This window comes from Osmia bicornis, unplaced genomic scaffold, assembly GCF_907164935.1.
Source record: "Osmia bicornis bicornis unplaced genomic scaffold, iOsmBic2.1, whole genome shotgun sequence".
NCBI classification, from domain to species: domain Eukaryota; kingdom Metazoa; phylum Arthropoda; class Insecta; order Hymenoptera; family Megachilidae; genus Osmia; species Osmia bicornis.
The window spans coordinates 80,173-100,870 of NW_025791340.1; the positions used below are offsets into that span (position 1 = coordinate 80,173).

General features: G+C 47.0%; 1 protein-coding gene across 1 annotated transcript; it reads right to left on the reverse strand.

The window, feature by feature from the left end:
• Positions 1-2,988: 2,988 nt before the first annotated feature.
• Positions 2,989-4,361, reverse strand: LOC123989049. Its single transcript, XM_046289768.1, has 2 exons — positions 3,433-4,361; positions 2,989-3,206 (listed from the first exon to the last, which is right to left on the reverse strand). The coding sequence occupies exons 1-2, from the start codon at positions 4,135-4,137 to the stop codon at positions 3,192-3,194; spliced, it is 720 nt and encodes a 239-aa protein (XP_046145724.1). The 5' UTR covers positions 4,138-4,361; the 3' UTR covers positions 2,989-3,191.
• Positions 4,362-20,698: the final 16,337 nt, after the last annotated feature.

Here is a 20,698-nt window from a genome sequence, read left to right on the forward strand (position 1 = left end):
TTCCTTTCTGAATTAAAATGTGACGAAGAGTTTTAATTTTCTGTGGTAATGTCTCTTTATAATCTACTAATACTCCAAAAATTAATTTATTTTTAATTTTATATTCTGTGACTACTGTCTTGTGGTTTAGAAATTTTAATCTTTTCATTTTCTATTAACTGTTTTGACTGGGTATCATCTGGTTGTCCTTCTTTATTGAAAAATATTATTACTGTGCCTTTTTCATCCATAGCTGGTCTTCGGTTTCTTCTATTTTGAACATGACTGGTTTATTACTAACTATTTTGGGTTTAATTTGTTTAATTGCAGATGGTTGTTTAGTCTTTTCTTTTTTAATTTTAATAGGTGTAATAGGAGCTGATAAAGTGTCACTCGAGGTTTCTTTTTCTATCTTTCTTTTTATTATAGGAGATCTTTCTCTTGTGCTTGAAGAGGAATCGATTCTAGGTGGTTCTCTGAAGATATGTTTAGGTAATATCGTTTCTTCATTGTATTCTTCTATCTCATCTCCAATTATTATTTGTTCTCTTTCTACAGGTCGTTTCTGCGGGATAATGTATTTCTTTTCTTCTGGTGGTTGATGTACATCAACTGTAATTTGCTGTTCATTAGGTTTTCTTTTCTTCTTGATTTCTTCAGAGGAATAAATCTTTGGATTTAGATTCGTTCTCTTTTTGGGTCTTGGTGGCTCTTCAGATGCATCAGTTTCGTAATATTGAGATTCGTCAGAGCTTGTGCAATCTTCTTTCGTTCTTTTTCTTGATGTATTATCTGTTTGAGATGGGCTTCTCTCTCGTATTTTATCTATCCGGTGTCTTTTTCTTATTTCGACATCTGTGGAGTCATCACGTGGTCGTATTAAACGTTTGTGGCTGATTTTTCTCTTTTTAATATCTCGTGAACTTGATGAGGTTGTTGGCCTTGGTCTTCTCGGATACTGATGCCATTCTTTCTTTTTTTTATGTTGTTCAGACTCTAGTTGTAGTTGCTGGTCTCGGTCTGGTTGGATATTGATGTACTTCCTTTTTTCTTTTATATTCTCTAGATTCTGATGTCGTTGTTTGCCTAGGGCGAGTGGGATATTGGTGCCACTCTTTTTTCTTTTTGTGTTCCTTTGTTTCTGATGTAGTGGTAGTTTGTCTTGGGCGAGTGGGGTACTGGTGCCATTCTTTTTTCTTTTTGTGTTTTCCAGATTCTGAGGTGGTCGTCGTTTGTCTGGGGCGAGTGGGATATTGATGCCACTCTTTCCTTTTCTTACGCTTCTTCTTTGACCCAGACGTGGATGAATGTAACCTTTTCGCATGTATTTGTAGAGCGTTTATATCTTCGACAGGATTTCTGGATAGAGCATCGGCGTTCATGTTTTGTCTCCCTGGTTTGTATTTAATTTCGTAATCATATTCGCTTAATCTTAATTTCCATCTCATGAGTCTTGATGTAGGGTCTGAGAGACTGTTTAGCCATACTAAAGGTTTGTGATCAGTGATTAGATAGAATTTTCTACCGAAAATATATGGTCTGAAATGATTTATTGCGAATATCACAGCAAGTAGTTCTCTTTCTGTTGCGGAATATTGTGTTTCCGGTTTATTCATTACTCTTGATGCATATGCTACTGGCTGATCTTTTCCTATCTCTCCTTGACTTAGGACTGCTCCCACTGCTGTTCCGGATGCATCAGTGGTTATATTGAACGGTCTCTCAAAGTCAGGATATTGTAAGATCGGTTCTTCGCATAGCACGTTTCTTAGGAACTCGAAAGCTTGCTGTTGTTGGCTGGACCACTCAAATTTTTGCTCCTTTTTTGTCAAATCGGATAATGGTTTAGCTATTTTAGAGAAGTTTTTAATGAAACGTCTATAATATCCGCACAATCCTAGGAACTGTCTGATATTTTTGACAGTCTTCGGAACGGGGAATTTTTGGACCGCTTCAACCTTTGCTGGGTCAGGTTTTACACCGTCTTCTGTAATTATATGACCCAGGTATGCCACTTCTTTCTTCAGAAATTGGCACTTGTCGGGTTGCAAGCATAAGTTTGCTTCTCTAAGCTTCGTCATCATCCTGTTGACTTTTATTTCGTGTTCCCTTAATGAGCTTGCATAAATTACGATATCATCGATGAACACGAATAATTCCAGTCCTTGTAGTCCGTCTAAAACATTGTTCATCAGGCGCTGGAACGTGGCTGCAGCATTTTTTTAAACCAAAAGGCATTCTATTGAACTCGAAATGCCCGAATGGTGTTGAGAATGCCGTCTTGTGCTTGTCTTCTGGATGCATTGGTGTTTGGTGAAAACTAGATTTTAAATCAAACACGGAGAAGTATTTTGCGCTTCCCACTTGATCCAGGATATCCGTGATATTTGGTAGTGGATATGCATCGCTGATTGTTTTTTCGTTTAATTTTCGGAAATCAATCACTAATCTCCAGCATTTATTTCCTTGTGAATCTTGTTTTTTTGGTACTATCCACAAGGGAGAGTTAAATGGTGATGATGAATGTTTAATGATTCCTTTTTCTAGGAGATCATTAACTTGGTGATTGATTTCATCTTTTAATGCGTGAGGATACCTGTATTGTTTTACGTTTACAGGCATCTCATCCGTCGTGATGATCTTGTGGTAGATTTTATTTGTTGCTGGGAGTCTGTCTCCGTCAATATAAAATCTGTCGGCGTGCTCTCGTACTATATCTTCTACGTTGGCAAGTTCTTCTTGATTTAAGTGATCTGTTTGTAATTTTTCTAGGATTTGCTGGGCTCGTTTAGGTTGTTGGTGAGCTGTTTCTTCATCCTGTGGTGCCTCTTCGTATTGTTGCAATTCAACTGTTGGCATTTCGATTTCAATGTCCTCTGCTCCAACGTTGATCGCATACAGAAATGCTATACCATCTCGATTAGTAACTACAGCGTTTCCCATATATAGTTGTGGGTGAAGCTGTAATTTTGGGACAAAACCAGTTTTAATTTCAGTGTTTGATACTCTTATAGGTATCATGGTTTTTGTCCTGGATGGTATTATTACTGCTGGTTGTTTGAATGGTATTATATTGTTATTTATGATTAGTATAGACTTGGCGTAATTGATGCTGGCTCCACTGCTTTTAAAGTATTCTGTGCCCAAAATTCCATCTTGTTCGATTGGCAGTTCCTCAATGATGTGGAATATAGATTCTGTTTCTAGTATCTTTACTTTGATGTATCCTGTTGTATAAATAGAGCTTTTAGTGATTCCATTCAATTGAAAAATTACATCTGTATTTATAATTACTTTATTTGAAATTGCTTGTTTTTTTATTATATTAATATCTGATCCTGTGTCGACCATGAATAAAGCCTTTTGACTCTTAAAATCATTGCTTAATAGTTCAACACTGGGAGACTTACATATTTCTCCTAAGTTTAGGTACAAGTTGGCTTTCTTACGTACCTGTTGCACTTGAGGAGTCTGTTGGAGTCTCTGGCTCTTGATACGTTCTTGATATGCCTTTTTCCGGCATTCCTGAATTGTATGGCCGATATTTTGGCAGAATTCACAAATTGGAGGTCTGGTTCGTGTCCAATTTTGACCTTGCCTTTGCGTAGGCTGGTTTTTATACGCTTGGGTTGGCTGCGCAAAGTCCTGAGGGACCCCTGGTCTTGCTGGCTGGTCCTTAAACCAACAAGTCTCTACGGTGTGCCCGGACCTTTGGCAATGTTGGCAGTGTTTTACTGTCCAGCGGGCTCTCGACATCGATTGTCCTTGGAATTGCTGATTGTAGCATATACCAGTATTATGCCCATATCCTAGACAATTTTCGTATTGATTGGTCATAGTGAATCCCTGTGATAATTTAGCCTTTGTCTGGCTTTCTAAATTTTCTGCCTCGGCTACAATTGCTGCACTGATTGCTTCATCAAGACTGTTGAAATTCTGATTTTTCATTCGGTTATATATCTCTTGTTTTAAACCGGTGAGGAAAGCCTTTATCGTATTGGTTTCTGAGGATCGGTTGTATCCTTCTATATTATCTGGAAATTCGATTTCGTTGCAGCTTTTAATTTGTAATAGGAGTCCTGAGACGCGGCTGCCGTAATCCACGACTGCTTCAGTTGGTCCTTGTGCGATCCTTGCCATGTCACCGCATAGCTGCATCGAAGTGAAGAGCGGTGCGAACCGTGATTTTACTACGGCAATTAGTTCCTCAATAGTGTCGTAGTCTCCGTTCAGTACCACTCTTGCTGCTTGTCCGTAGAATTTGTTTTTGATTAATTGTACCAACCCGTACTCAGCATTAGGAGAGACTATATTCTTCGCTTTGAAACAGCTCTTTGCAAACTGGTAGACTGGTATGTTGCGGCCGTTGAATGCTGGTACGATGTCTGCTGCATCGCGAATACTGATCGGTCGGCTTCCTTCAGTCGATCCGTTAGCTGATCCGCTGGCTGATGCGCTGGCTGGTTGATCGGCTATCCCGTTAGGCATCTTGATGTTTGTTTATTTATTAACTTAATACGTATTTTGTATCCCTTTTTTTTTCCTTGTTGCGTTATCTTCTTATTCTTTTCTCGTCTTAAATTCTTCTTTCTTCGTATTCTTCTTTTCTTCTGTATTTTCTATCTATTCTTTTATTTTATTTTTTATTTTATTTTTTTTATTTGTATTTGTCTTCTAGGCTAACCATTAATGTCCGCAGAGATACGATTTCTCCTTACCACTCGAACAATCCCACCGCTGTCACCAAATTTTTTTAATCTATCTACGTGTAACGACCCGGAATGAGTACGTCACTGCACCGACTAGTAGGGAGAGCGGTTCCCTTAGAAGGCGACTCGTATTCTGATTATTAGGGATTATAGGTTCGTGTGGTGTGCGGTTAAGGAGTGAAATCCAAACACTAGTGTGCTAGAGACTAATTGAAATTGTTTATTCAAGAAAATTAAAAGGTAAGTGGATTTTAATTGAAATATAATATATAACAAAATTGCTAGTGTTACAATGAATGCGGCTAGAAGTAGGAATACAATAAAAATTATAATTAGTTCGCCCTAAATTGGGAATACAGTAAGAAATGTGTAATTAGTAGTTAATATTATATAAATAGAAATTAGTAATTAGTAGCTAGTGATGAATTATAATAATTAACGATAATAACGATAGCGCTAACGCGTATGCGGCGTGGTCTTCTGTAACAGTCAATACTCTGCTTAATTTTCTCTAATGATTATGGAAATTAAGTTCCAGAGGTTTGTGCAGAACTATTGGACTCAAGTTAACCCTTCCTACAGGTCGCAATCGGTTTCTGGGATAACCAGAGCTGTGTTATATGCAGGCCGTTTCAAGGAGCTTAGCTCCTCGCTAGCTCATTACACTTGAGTGTTGGCTTAGCTTAAACACCTGTGCAACACGTTGCGTACCATGGATAGGAGGTCCACCTGACCCGTAGTGCTGACGCCACCAGTGGAAGAGTAGAAATTAGCTATAGCTCGCGCTCTATCGCTGCCTAAACAGTTCAGCGCAAGCTCTTCTCTACTGATCAGAGTGTTGTCTGTTCAGACCGTGGTCATGAGAAGATCTGCCCCGAACCTGTGCGGAACGCCTCTATTTATACTCAGATGATGCTGAGTCGGCATTTTTTTTCCGTATAGAGTTCTTGGGGTAGCTGGGTTTTCCCCATCACGTGGTGGTCCAGCATCCCCGCTCTAGAATCATACCCCACTATGTGTTCACACGGGGTTGCGCTGGCGCGTGCGCGGTCAGACGTCGATAATTTATCGATACCTGTTTTACCGTCTGACTTATCGACTAAACTTTTACCGACGAATTTAACAGACTCAGTTATCGACGAAAATGAACATGTTTATTACATAAAATTTTATACATTAAATATTAACAATAAAGTTAAATAAAATACTTTGTATGGAATGTAATAATAAAAAAAAAAATGATAAAATAAAAATGTATTGTTTTCTCATGGGGTCGTTACAGATGTAATAACATTAATAACATAAATAAAATAATACAATATGATCATGGTATAATACAATACAATAACAATACTATAATACAATATTGTCACATAATACAATATAACATAATATAATATAACATAATACAGCATATAATATATAATATATAATAGTAAGTAATATAAATGCACCGAATGCATAAATTGCACAAAACGGAGCTTATGATACCACATTAACAAATACACTGCAATTACAATACAATACTTGCTAGCGTAGCACATTAGTACGCGCACTGTCACAGCAATCACATCCGCACGAATAAATACAAAATTTAAATTAGAAAATTCAAAATTCAATAATTTTAATAAATTCAATTCAATTAATTAATTAATTCAGTTCAATTGACACTTATCACTTAACACTTCGTATTACATCACATCATAGATGACCGATGACCATGTCAACGTCAACTGAGATAGGAAACCTGGCGAAGTAAAATAAAGAGCGCGACCATAAACCATAAAGAACATAGATACTTAGTGTTCGAATTCCCTAGTCCATACCATAATGATTATCGACCATCAAATTGACCACCAAATCATCAAATTAATCAACTAATTATACAGAGTATATAAACGTTCAAAAGCGAAAAGCGGAAATAAAAGCGAAAATACTTCAACAACTTTCAATAAATCACCACGATGAAAACCAGAAGTAAGGTACCTACGAAAGATAACGATAGCATAACGCATCGTAATAAGTAAAGCATGCAATACTGCTCGAAGATAAGCCGTAAAGCTATCCCTAGTCGGTAACCAACCGCAGCACCAGAGATATTACCAACCGCAAATATTCCATCCACCACATAATACCCGGCCGCTCGCTCCGTAACGGTTCCGTAACGGTTATCCACAGACCAATTATCTGCCACGCATCAATTACCTACCGCGCGCCAGTTACCCGGTACACACAGTTATCGACTGCCAAACCATCCATCGTGCATCCGCGCAATCCTAGGAATCCATACTTACCATCAAACTTATCATCAAAGATAAGTCTGATATACAGTACTTTCACGAAGGTATAAAGCACACGAACATCAAATCAAGCTTCCAGACAGATCAAGATGGAGGATAAATCAGTTAGTAAAATCAATACTACGGTTATTTATTATATATAAATATGAATCATTATTATTATTATTATTATTGGTAAGGTTGAGGCTAGCCGGGCACTCAGTCCTTGGGGACCATTGTACCCGGGCCGCTAGGCAGCCTCTTTACTGGCTGTGCCTTGGCAGCTGGGCTTCTGTAGCGAAGTTTAGAAGCGCCGGCACCAGGCCAGCCGAGATGCTTAATGATGAGGGTTCCAGGGTCCCCAGGATTGCTCCTCTTCGGGCCCTTAGTTCCCTGCATCTTAGAAGTACGTGGAGAGGGGTTTCGTCCTCTTCCTCACACCTCGGACATATTGTCACCTCTGTGAGTCTCATGCGCGCGAGGTGTTTCCTCGTGTACCAGTGTCCTGTCACTAGGCCCACGAGCATGCGCAGTTGCGCCCTGTCCAGTTGACTTAAGGTGTCGCCCAGCTTCTTTGACGGCCCCTCAAATAGGGCCCTCGTGTGTCTCATGCCATTTGCGTTGTGCCAGAGCCTGGTGAATTCCTGGTTTAACCAGTCCTTAGCCAGGCCCCTCAACGCATAGGTTGAGACACCAATGGGGTACTCATGGCATGGCTGGGTGCTTATCGCCCCCCGTCGTGCCAGTTCGTTAGCCCTCTCGTTTCCTGGGATTCCAGTGTGACCTGGTACCCATAGCAGCTTAACTCTGTTGTTTAGAGATAGCTGTCCCAGAGTCAGTGCACAGTCCCTGACTAGCTTCGACCCTATTTCCACTTTGTGGAGGGCTTTCAGCGCGGCCAAGCTGTCACTGCAGATATATATGTGTTTGCCTGAGTGGGCCCTTTCCAAATTATATTTGGCGCAGGCCCATATGGCAAACACTTCTGCTTGGAAGGCCGTGACGTGGTGGCCCAACTTGTGGGTCATTTCGACCCTCGGGCTCTCCCCCGCAATCCCAGCTCCGGTGCCGATACCGGTCTTAGAGCCGTCTGTGAACCAGACCAACCCCCCCGGAGTCAGAATGTTGTTTGGGTCCTTCAGCCATTTCTCCCTGTCTGGGAGGATTAGATCATATTCTCGTCTGAAGAGGTATTCCGTCTTGCAGCGGTCTCCACCGTGGGTCAGAATTATCTCTGATCCCGAATCCTTGAGGATTTCGGTGTGACCGCCGCCCATCGGGGACCATTCTTCAGCTTGGTAGAGGCGGATGGCCGCTCTCCAAGCCGTTGCCATCACTGTTAGGTGGGGTGGCTTGATATCGAGCAGCGCACCCATTGCCAAGGTGGGCGTGGTGGGGAGTGCACCTGTTATCCCCAGCAGCGCTATTCTGTATATTCTTTCTATAGCCCTTTTGTGTGCTCCCCTGTTCATGGAGGTCCACCACACAATCGAGGCGTATGTTATGATAGGTTCAAGGATGGCCTGGTATATCCACCTGACCACCCTTGGTTTGAGTCCCCAAGTAGGGCCAAACATTCTGCGGCAGGCCCAGTAGGTGCTGATTGCTTTCTGGGTCTGCCTGTTCACATGGTTCTTCCAGTTGAGTTTTTTGTCTAGTATTACACCTAGATATTTGACCTCATCTGTGAGTTGTAGTTGCGTCCCAAAAAGGTGAGGAGCCTTAAAATAAAAGCGTCTTCTCCTTGTAAATAGGACCAGCTCTGTTTTACTCGGGTTAACCGAGAGCGAATGTGATTGACACCAGGATTCTACGAGTATGATAGCCTTCTGTAATCTCCTCGCTAGATCCAACGGGTGTCTGCCTCTGACCGTGATAGAAAGGTCGTCGGCGTAGCCCTGAACCTCAAAGCCTTCCGTGGCAAGTGTACGTATGAGTTCGTCAACCACGAGGGTCCACAGCAGGGGGGACAGGACTCCTCCCTGCGGGCAGCCCCTCGCGACGTCGGCCCTCACCGTCTCCTCTCCCAGGCTTGTTATGGCTGTTCTGTTCGTCAGCATGTTGTGGATCCATCTTACGACGGAGTCCTTGATATTATACCTCTTCGCGGCTTCCTTAATGGCATCATGGGGTGTGTTATCAAACGCCCCTTCGATGTCGAGGAAGATGCAGAGGGCAGATTCACCGTTCGACAGTGCGCCTTCAATAAAACCTACTAGTTTATGGAGTGCCGTCTCGGTGGATTTGCCGTTTTGATAGGCGTGTTGAGAGGGGTGTAGCGGTTTGTTGGCCAAAACCTCGTCTCTGATGTACCTATCAACCAGCCTCTCCAGCGTTTTGAGCATGAAAGAGGTGAGGCTGATGGGTCTGTATGACTTAGCAAGGTCGTAATTGTCCCTCCCTGGTTTGGGGATGAACACTACCTTGGAGTGTCTCCAGGCTTTAGGTACATATCCCTTTGCTAGGCAGGATTTGAAGATCTGGCCCAGGCGCCTGTACAGGTCCTCACCGCCCTCCTGAAGGAGTGCCGGGAAGATCCCGTCAGTGCCCGGGCTCTTGAATCTTTTGAAGGAGCCGATGGCCCACTTCACCCTGTCTGTGTTTATCACCTTCTCCGCTGTTTCCCAGTCCGCTGGAGCGGGGTCGGTGCGCGCCGTATCGCTACGACGTCGCTCCCGGCCCTCCGCTATTGAGCCTGGGAAATGTGTCTGGATGAGGTGTTCTAATGTTTCCTTGTGGTTGTTCGTCAGACTTCCATCTGGGAGTCTAAGACGATCCAACCCCGGTGAGGGGCCTGTTGAGAAGACCTTCCTTAACCTGGCAATTACTGGTAGAGCTTCGGTTTCTTTGCAGAAGGTCTTCCAGGCTGACCTCTTGCTGGTTCTTATTAGCTTTTTGTAAGCTTGCTGGGCCCTTTTATAGCTGTCCCAGGTTGGCTTCGTATTTGCCTTCATGGCTTTGTTCAGTAGCATGCGGGTGTCCTTTCTGGCTCGGTCCAGTTTCTTGTTCCACCAGGGGACCCTTTTGCTACTGCTTCCGATATTGACAGGGCAGGCATCCTCGTAGGCTTGAGTAACGGCTGAGCTTAAGTGCTTCACCGCTTGCTCAATTTCGCCCACGGTCCTGGGACGCTGACAGTGCCCCTTAAGCCTCCCTTCCAGGCCCTCTCTGTAGAGTGCCCAGTTGGTGGCATTTGGGTTCCTGTATGCTTCTCCAGTACCGCCTTCCCTGTCACCCGTTAAGTTGAAAGTGATTAGGCGGTGGTCCGAGAGAGTGCTTTCATCTCGAACTTGCCAGTGTTTGACAACCTGTGCCACCTTTATGGAGCCCAGGGTCAGGTCGATTACCTCCTGTCTACGGGAGGTGACGAAAGTGGGGGCGGAGCCTTTGTTAAGGATCTCCAAACCCGTGGTGGCGAGGTACTCTAGCAGTGCTGTGCCTCTGCCATTGGTATTGGTGCTGCCCCATACGGTGTGGTGCGAGTTAGCATCGCATCCGATCACCAGGTGCAGACCCTTGTTTGCACAGTGGTCTATCAGGGCTCTGAGTTCCCTCGTAGGTGGTGGGTCCTCTGAGTCGTACGGGAGGTACGCCGAGCAGATCACTAGCTCATACGTATTCCCGCCAAGGTTAAGTTTGACCTTAACCGCTGAAAGATCGGCTGTGCAGAATTCATTTAGTTTCAGGGCCGTTATCTCCTTCTTGACGAAGATGCAGGCCCTGGGCCTTGTAGATGTGGCATCGTAGTAGAGTGAGCCGCATCTCATATCGAGCCCTCCTACGCGTTCCTTGGAAATCCAAGGTTCTTGTATGAGGGCTATATCTGTCTGCCTTGTCGCAAGGCGGTGATGGAGGATATCCGTTGCCGCCTTGCAATGTTGCAGATTAATCTGCGAGAACCTGGTACCGTCTGACACCCTGTTGGTGTCAGCACTGGTCCGGTCTCGCTTAGTGTTCGCGGCTGTCTTGTGTTCCCCAGAGGGGCCCATAAGACTTACCTTTGAGGGGGGCCCCTTCCGGAGCCTCTCCCTCTCTTATCTCTAGTACTGGTCTTCAGGGAGTGAGGAAGGGTGCGTTGGACGCCCCTTTGCACTCCCATCAGACCAGTCCTTTTGGTGGCTTCTGCCAGGGTTGGCCTTCCCCTCACCGTCCCCGTCCTGGGTATATATCTGCCCGGCGGGGCGGTTGGGCCGATTTGACTCGTCCTCTGCGAGGGTCCGGCTATTTTGTCTGCATTATCCACCTCGAGTGGTGGATCGGTTGCGGTGGGGGTAGGAGGGGCACCCTGGGGTGTCTCCTGTGACTCCACAGGTTCCCCTTCCTCTCCTCCCATCTCCTGGTCTGATCTGCCCTCGGTGACCGGGGCTGTTGCCGCCGGATCCGTTCCGGGGCCTGCATTCAATTGTTTCGGGTCCTCCGTGGTCCCCGCAGGTCCTTCTCTGAAAAGTGCCCTGCGCATTCCTACGTGGACCTCGAAACCCTGCCTTTTTATGAGGCTATGTGAGGCCGGGTCGATTCCCAGGACCAGGGTGACCGAGTTCGGCCCCTCTCTCCTGCTCCAGACCCTCCAGAGCCCGGTGCGGAGGCCTGGGTTTTGACCCTCAATGAGCCTCATTATAGCCTCCGTTTTTGTCGGAGGGCCGGGGATGACTGTCAGCATCCTTCTCAATTTTGGTAGCCGCTGACTGTCAATGACCTGGAGGTTTGCTCCCTCCCAGGGCTTGACTGCGGCGATGGTGGACTTTAGCCACTCTGTTGAGCCTGCATCCGCGCAGGTGACCAGCAGGATGCCCCCGCCGAACCGGCATTCATCGAAACGCGGCATGGTATTCCCTTTGGGGGTTCCACACAGCGCCTCCACAATCGCCCGCTCGACGTTGGAGCCCTGCTCTTCCGTGAGTGTCGCCTCTGGGTAGTTGGCCGGCACTATGGCCAGCCTCCTTTCCGTCGTCAACGCCTCCTTGTAGCTGACCGGCGACGGGAATACCTTCTGTCGCCGCTTCGCTAGAGGTTGGGTGTTCGGGGATATGGACGGCCGGGACCTCTTAAGCCCCTTACCATCCACTCCCCTTTGGCCTACCTTCGACGTTCCCGCAGTAGGTTGCCCGATTACCGAGCCTCCCTTCGCGGTCGCCGTCGTTGGGGCCTTCCGCGCCTCATTTCTTTTGTCCGTGGGGACAGTCCCGCCAGAGTTCCTTTCGAGAGCTATACGCTCTCTTCGGGCCCTCTTCCTGGCTGCCCCACAGCGTTTCATCTTCCTCCATACTTCCGGGTCCAGATAACGGATTTCTCCCTGCATGTCCCCGGTCGCTTCGGAGGAGAGCTCTTCGTTGAGCGTGAGTGAGTCCAGGGCAGGTAGGGCTATGCCTTCGCCCGCCGCTGGCGCACTCATTTTCTGGTCGCTCGCTAGCGGTGCCGCGGGGGTGGTTCCCAAGATTGAGCCCCTTAACCCTTCCGTTGCACCGTTGTCGGGCGCGTGTTCGTTGGAGTCCGTCTGCGTTACCGTATCGTCTCCGTCTGTTTGTTTCTGTGTATTTTTGTTTTTTTTGTTTAAGTCTTTATTGTCCATTTAAGTCCCACGAGTAGTCGGGAAATAAAGGTCCACCCCTGCAGAGCCCGCTTACAGGGGTAAGGCAAGATGCAATGGGGGGCGCCTGGTACCCCAAGGGCATCGTTCGAGACACCATTACCCCGGTGCCATCCAGCTCTCGGCACGATAGCTTACACCTTAGCTTGGGGAGCTGGTCCGCGACGGGGCTTTAGTTCTCCACCGAGGGTTTTTAGGCCCTCAGGGGTCCCTTATGGCACCCGTTGACCAGGGCACTCCGTGGACGCTCCTTTCCCGTGTCCCGGTCGCCCGAGGCGAGCCGTTCTACGGTACACGGGGTCCACTTCACGCACCCGGTCGTCCTCCTATCCGCCACCCGGAGACGCGCTCGGTTGGGGCTCAGCCTGGCTCGACCGGTGGTCGACCTGGTTCCCCGCGCCCCTTTCGGGGGTTGGGGCACTCCGAGAATATGAATCATACGTTTGTAATAGGGTGGAGTGAAATAAATATAAATTACATATAAATTACAAATTACAAACAATAAGGAAAAATAAAATGAAATCAGATGAATCAACCCGAATAAGATCCACAGATTGCGCAGAATGCAGGACACACTGTATTACTACATATCGCGCCGCAGAAAACAGATTATACAAAACAACAGAATCAACGGAATCAGGAATCGCCACAGAACGAAGGGCCGAATAAATAAATAGAATAAAACATTTAACTTAGACCAAATCAACCAGTAAAGTCAAACAACGTCAACAACGCATGCGATCAGGAAAGTCCCGTGAGCCCAATAAAAACAACTCTCGGTCAAATAATATTAGTTAGTAAAATAAAATAATGAATCAATGAAACTAGAATAAATCATGGTAACAGGCAACTAGCAGAAATGAAATATGAAGCAGAAATGAATCAATATATCAAGAAAAATCGAATCAGATCAATGTATAGCTTTAATCAATCAACATCAAAATGAAGGAATGAATGAATAATAAGTGAATGAATGTACGTAAACTGAATGCAGGTAAAACAGCTAAGGATATTCACAAATTGGGAACAACAGAAAGTGTGTAACGCGCAACATACGTAACCAACATAACCGACATACATAGCCGACATAATGCAATGTAATGTAATGAAATGTAATATAATGTAAAATAATAAATACAGCAAATGAGTTATATTCCAACTAAATATAACCGTAGGACTTATTGGCTCAATCCCCCCTACTTTATAAATTATAGATTATACGGTTATAATTCATAGTGTTCGAAAATGCGTTGATTTCAACCGTCGCCGCACGAACCGCGGCAGCACTCTTCAGCGCGACCGGCAGCCACCTTGGATGCCGGTCAGGCTGACCAATTACCGAGCTCGACGTCACCGGGAAGAAGCCAACGACTCTTGCTACGACGAAGCCGGTGGTTCGGCCATTACGGTTTTGTATCGTTACGGTAAACACGTGCAGTACTGACTCCAAGCTATGGCAAAATGGCAACAACCGTTTTTTGTAGGAAATTAAATTTCCTACTATTTATGTTCTATGTCATTTATTGATCAGATGCGTAGTTTTCGAGATATATCGAGATATTTAAAAGTTCCGAAGCCGTACCAAAATTATAAGGAGGAAGAAACACTGTGGCCCCTTTCTTTGAGGTAACTCTGCACTATTCTAAGCTGTATTCACTATTCCCCTCTGTAAACGCCACTTCCAGCGCAGCTGTGCAGAAGAAGAACAAGAAGAAGGCGGAATATCTCGGAATACAGTATAGACTCGTTATAAGCTAAAAAGATCTGTACGTTAATTGCAAAGAAACTATCCCCGCCACTGGGGAGTATACCCCTCGAGACGCTACGAAGCTCGCTCGCCGAGTACCGTAACATGATCTGGGATCAGATATCGGTGAGGCAACACTAATGCAAGTACCTAACTTTGTTATTTTTCACTTTTTTTTTATAAAACTTTTTCCATGATATTTCTGACATTTTTCTCATTAAAATGATACCAAACACGATATAATTCGGTCCATATTTACTTGGTGAAACTGATAGTTTCATTTTATTAATAAGACTACCAATAAAATGAAACTATCATTTTATAATGAAATGCAAATATTTATATAATCTAATAAAAACTGGTTATTGTGATACTGTAGCTGATTGAACAGATCCTTGAGATAAAACTTTTTTCTAATTTAATAGAAATGATAATAATACATAATAAGTTGTTTCAAGTAAATATGATCCGAATTATATCGTGTTTGGTTTCATTTCAATGAAAAAAATGTCAGAAATATGATGGAAAAAGTTTTATAAAAAAAAAAATGAAAAATAACAAAGTTAAGTTGTCTCACCGACATAGAACGGTTTGTTTTCGCTCCGTCCTCTTTTTCACTAAAGGTCCTTTTCTACGTTCGAAGCAGTCGGCTAACATCAAACAATAGTGAAACTACACGTTATAAGCAAAAGTCCGATCTCGAACGTTTTGCTTATAACGAGTCTACACGGTAAATATGGTTCGAATTATATCGTGTTTGGTATCATTGCAATTAGAAAAATCTCAGAAATATCATGGAAAATGTTTTATAAAAAAAAAATGAAAAATAACAAAGTTAGGTACTTGCATTAGTGTTGCCTCACCGATATCTGATCCCAGATCATGTTACGGTACTCGGCGAGCGAGCTTCGTAGCGTCTCGAGGGGTATACTCCCCAGTGGCGGGGATAGTTTCTTTGCAATTAACGTACAGATCTTTTTAGCTTATAACGAGTCTATACTGTATTCCGAGATATTCCTCCTTCTTCTTGTTCTTCTTCTGCACAGCTGCGCTGGAAGTGGCATTTACAGCTCGGAATAGTGAATACAGCTTTGAATAGTGCAGAGTTTCCTCAAAGAAAGGGGCCACAGTGTTTGCGACGACAGCCGCAGATCGGCGTCGCGCATCGCGGGCCCCCACCGCGGCGGCATCACCATTCCCGTGCGATTAGACTATAAGTAGGACCGATCGATGCGATGATCGATGAGTTGCCTCGGGGCTTCTGCCCCGAGGGGACCTCCTAGGAGGTCCAGACCAGAGCACCAGAGCTCTCGACGCCATGGATGTCCTGGCGAAGAGATCTCTGGCCAACGGGCCGTAGCATTGCACTACGCTACGACCTGGCAGCTCCTGTAGGTTCAGCGGCCGTAGGCGCCTAGCCTCGTCAGACCCGTGGTTGACCCGGGGTGACCAAGCTAGTGCGCGTTCATAATCTCTGCTGGTGCTTCCGCTGGGATTCCAAACGCTAGCCTACACGGCACCGTATTCTGCCTTTGGCAGCCGATTCCGTCCAGCTTCGCGGCGCTAGCCAGGCTGGCCAGGATTGGTCGTCGTCTCGTTCGCTGCTCAGTTCTACCTCGGCGTACGAGAAGACGAGCCGCGTGAGGCAAACGGGCAACAACTCCACCGCAGCGCGAAACACCGCAGCGCGATTGAATAAAATACCGTCGGCCCAATCGGGTCTTTCCTCTTCCTGACTTCCTCGGCACTCGATAGTGCCTCGGCGCCTTCGCTAGATTGTTCGCGTTCGCGCCCCGCTTGAGCCCGCGCTACGGTGTACACCAGCGTGCGTCCGCACTCATTTAGCTTGTAAGGCGGTAGCGACCGCAGTAGTTTGTAAGAGCGTTAGGCATAAGTTCCGCGTAATTTCTGTGACGGATCGGGTTCCGACCGTAGTACGTAAAACCTGTACCCTAGTCTTAAGTAATATGGCTCCACGCGTCTAATCACCAGACGATATTTTGATTGTAGTATCCGAGGCCGGAGACCACCGCTCGGCTTCCAGCGCGGCGAGGCTAGGACCGCCGCCCTGTATCCACGTAGTCCACCAGTAGCTTCAGTATTCTTTGAATAAATTTATATTTTTCTAACATATCACAGCCTCATTATTTACCGACCTGTTCCCTTGCGAACCCTGGCACGGGAAAACCGACCGCGGTGCGCAACGCCGTGCGCACCGAACCGACCGACCCCGTTACATGGCGCCCGAACAGTTCGGAATCAGGACGGTGGATCCACTAGAATTAAGACTTAGTATATATGGAACGAGCAAAGGGGTTTTTTGAGCAGAAGCTACCGAGCAATCGAAGCGAACACACAGCGAAGCAACGAGAATCCAGAACGAGTATCCAGAACGAGAATCCAGAACGAGAACACCAGCCGAAACGAATCCTGCTAGAAGACCGAGCTGGAAAAGACCAGACCAGAGGGATATACCACGGACGGCCTACTTTCCCGAATTTGCTGACTAATTCGACAAGGCAACTGCAAACAGTCAATTCAGCCAGATCCAGTGGCTGTTAACAGTTGGCCGAATCGATTCCGAGGAAGCAAACCGACATGGCAGGCGTCGCCTGGGTGTATCGCCTAAAGAAGGACCAGGTAGTCAGCGAGCTACGCAGACTACAGCAGCCAACCCTGGGAACGTGGGTCCAGCTCCGGACGCGTCTGGCAGACTACGTCCGAGAACACCAGGACGAGTTTCCAGACAAACTGAACGATCAGCCGGGATATAAGGAAGAAGTCGACCGTACCCGAGACTATGAAGAAATCCACGCGGAGATGGCCCGTGAGTGGCTCCGAACACACCTCGGAAGCCGTCAAACCGCGGTCACATCAACACCGAACCGCGGGGTAAACACGAACGCCGAGATGACGGCGTCTCCAGCAGGGCCATCCTCTCCACCAGAACCAGCCGCCAGACACCACGAAGGCCGGTCAAAAACGATGGAGATAATGAGAAGATGGAACTGCCAGTTTGACGGACGAGACCCGTACGCGTTCCTGGAGTAGCTGGAAGAACTACAAGCTGCGTACGGCCTTACCGACCACCAGATGCGTACCGGCTTCACCCAATTGTTGCGAGGGCAAGCCCAAATATGGTACAGGAATACAGCGAACAACGTTTGTTCGTGGCCGGAACTCCAGGAACAGCTACGAAAATTCTTCGTACCAGCCGGAGAAAAGAGGCGATTGGACCAGCAAATCGCCGCCGCAAACAAGGTCCAGACGAACCGATAAGGACCTTCATTAACGAAATAACGACGTTAATGCGCCACAGAGGAGAGTACACCGAGGAGGAACTCCTCGATGCCATCTTCTTTAATCTAAAGCCAGAATTGCAGCTCTACATCAACCGATTTGAGCTCAAGGACATCAGTTACCTGATAACCCGAGCAGAAAATGTGGCCGAGCTCATCGCCACACAACGAGCCAACACACCAAAGGCCGAAGAGAGACGCGCTGCAAGATCAAGCGAACCAGCCGCGGGACCTTCCAACCAACCCCGCGGCAGCAAAATTGCGGCCAATTATAGTCGAGAAACGCACTGCTGGCGTTGTGGGCAATCAGGGCACGACCGATTCAAATGCCCGAACTCGGCTGTCCGATTCTGCTCCTACTGCGGCAAAGTAGGCGAAATGACGCGAACCTGCCTATGTCCGAGGCAGGGAAACGCCAGAGGGGCCGGAAAACCCCGGCCCCAGTAAACCGGCTGACCAGCCCAGAAGAACCCGACCAGCGTGATAACATCACACGCCGAAGGAAGAAAAAGAAGAAGAAACCGGAAGGAAAGAAGAGCCAGCCAGAAGAGGACCAGAACACCATCGACTGCAAGATCACCGAGGATCAACGGCCAACGGCCGTTGCAAACCACCGGATAATTGTCACCGTCCGAGTAGGCAAAAATAACGTAGAAGCTTTACTCGACACAGGGGCCGCCGCGTCGTACATTAGCGACGAGACGGTCGAGGCTTACATACAGGCCGGATGGGAGAAAGAAGACCACCAGTTATCCTCCTCCTTAGCCAATGGTCAGGAGATGAAAATCTATGCCAGCTATAGGGGGCAGGGACTTTACAATGGCATGCGTAGAAAACATCAATTTTACGTTATGCCAAATTTAGCCAATCCTATGCTAATCGGCATGGACCTATTACACAGGCTGGGCCTGCAAGTATGGCTAGGAGAACAACGCGTGGACAGGACAGACCACCAGAACCAGCCGACAAGTCTACCTGTCCAGCGCACGTTAAAAGCGCCAATTGGCCCAGCACAGCTCACTCCAGCCGACCAGGAGCAGCTAGACCAATTCCTGGGGCGCGAAAAAAGAGCGTTCGAGGGGATACGAGGGCTCATCCCGTTAATCGAGCACGAGATCCGGCTCGAGGAAACAACACCGATAAAGCAGCGGTACCGACCACGCAACCCGGCCATGCAGAAACTGATCGACGAGGAAGTCGAAAAGATGCTTGAAGACGGAGTAATTCAACCATCCAGCAGCCCATGGAGTTCACCCATCGTCATGGTGAAGAAAAAAGACAGGAAATATCGTTTCTGCGTGGACTTCCGGAAACTGAACCAGGTCACGCGTAAAGACGCGTATCCACTGCCGCACGTCAACGCGACACTGGTTAAATTACGTGGTGCAAGATACCTCTCCACGATCGACCTGAAAAACGGTTATTGGCAAGTTCCGTTGTCACCAGAAAACCGGCCGCTAACCGCATTCACCGTACCAGGGCGACGACTGATGGAATTCGTCGTCATGCCATTCGGACTTCACTCGGCACCGTCAACGTTCCAGAGACTCCTGGACCGAGTAATTCCACCAGAACTGGCGCCGCACACCTTCGCTTACTTAGACGACATCGTCGTAGTCACTTCCACGTTCGAGGAACACCTACGGGTCCTGACTGAGGTTTTCCGGCGACTTCGGGCGGCGAAACTACGCCCGAATTGGGAAAAGTGCCACATTGCACGAAACAGTCTAAAATATCTTGGACACATCGTGGACAACGAAGGCCTGCGAACCGACCCAGAAAAAGTATCCGCCGTTGCTGAACTACCGCCGCCAGCAAATATCAAAGACCTGAGGAGATTTCTAGGCCTCCTATCCTGGTACAGACGTTTTGTACCGGAAGTCTCAAAAGAGGCGGCCTCGCAGACGTCCCTCCTCCGCAAAGACGTGCATTGGTCATGGGGCGAGAAACAACAGCGAGCATTCGACGAGCTAAAGAAACGACTCGTCGACTCACCAGTCCTGGCGATGCCGGACTGGAACAAAACGTTCGTACTCCAGACAGACGCGAGCACGGAAGGCCTGGGAACCCTGGGAGGGCGAACGGGTCATCGCCTACGCCAGCCGGACACTGAACAATGCCGAGAAAAATTACTTGGCCACCGAACTCGAGTGCCTGGCAGTAAAATGGAGCATCTGGAAGATGCGCCATTACCTAGAGGGATACTATTTCATCGTGGTCACCGACCACCAATCTCTTAAATAGCTGGAGAAAATTGACAGCCCTTCAGTTCGACTCGCTCGATGGGCGTTGGTACTCGGCCAATGGGACTTCGAAATCCGCTACCGACGAGGTCCAGAAAACACAGTCGCCGATGCGCTTTCACGGCGGCCACAACCGGTTTGCGGCGTGCAACCACCAACGCAAGGCAATTGGTACAACAAAAAGTACCAGGAGGTTGAAGAGCACTCTGACGACAACCCGGAATACAGGATCGAGAAGGGAAACCTCTACAGGAATATTCTACACACGCTGGACTTCAACGAGATCGAACCGGACCAACAGTGGAAGATCTGCGTACCAGAAGACCAGAAAACCAGAGTCCTGAAAGAAGCGCACGACATTCCGACCGCCGGACACCTGGGCGTGGCCAAAACGCTAGCACGCCTGGCTCACGCATATTACTGGCCAGGAATGCTACGCGAAGCCACCAAATATGTCAGGGATTGTACAAAATGCCAGGAGTACAAAGTAAACCAGCAAGCTACACCGTGAAACATGTACGCGACAAACGTACAACAGCCGTGGGAAATGGTCTCAGCAGACCTTGTCGGACCTCTCCCGAGGTCGAAAACCGGAAACACAACACTACTGGTCATCCAGGATAGATTTACGAAGTGGATCGAACTTCGACCGCTTCGACGAGCGACAGGACCAGCCGTCACTAAAGCGCTAAAAGAACTCGTCATCCTACGCCATGGAACATCTCGTGTCGTGTCGACCGACAACGGAAGACAATTGGTCGGAAAAGAGTTCGAAAAAACTCTTACCGACAGCGGAATCGTCCACCGGCGCACACCACCATACGCGCCGCAATGTAACCCTGTGACCCAATGTAA

Coding starts and splice junctions, on each gene's coding strand:
- LOC123989049 (XM_046289768.1), bottom strand. CDS start 4,137: ATGCAGCTATGCGGTGACATGGCAAGGATCGCACAAGGACCAACTGAA.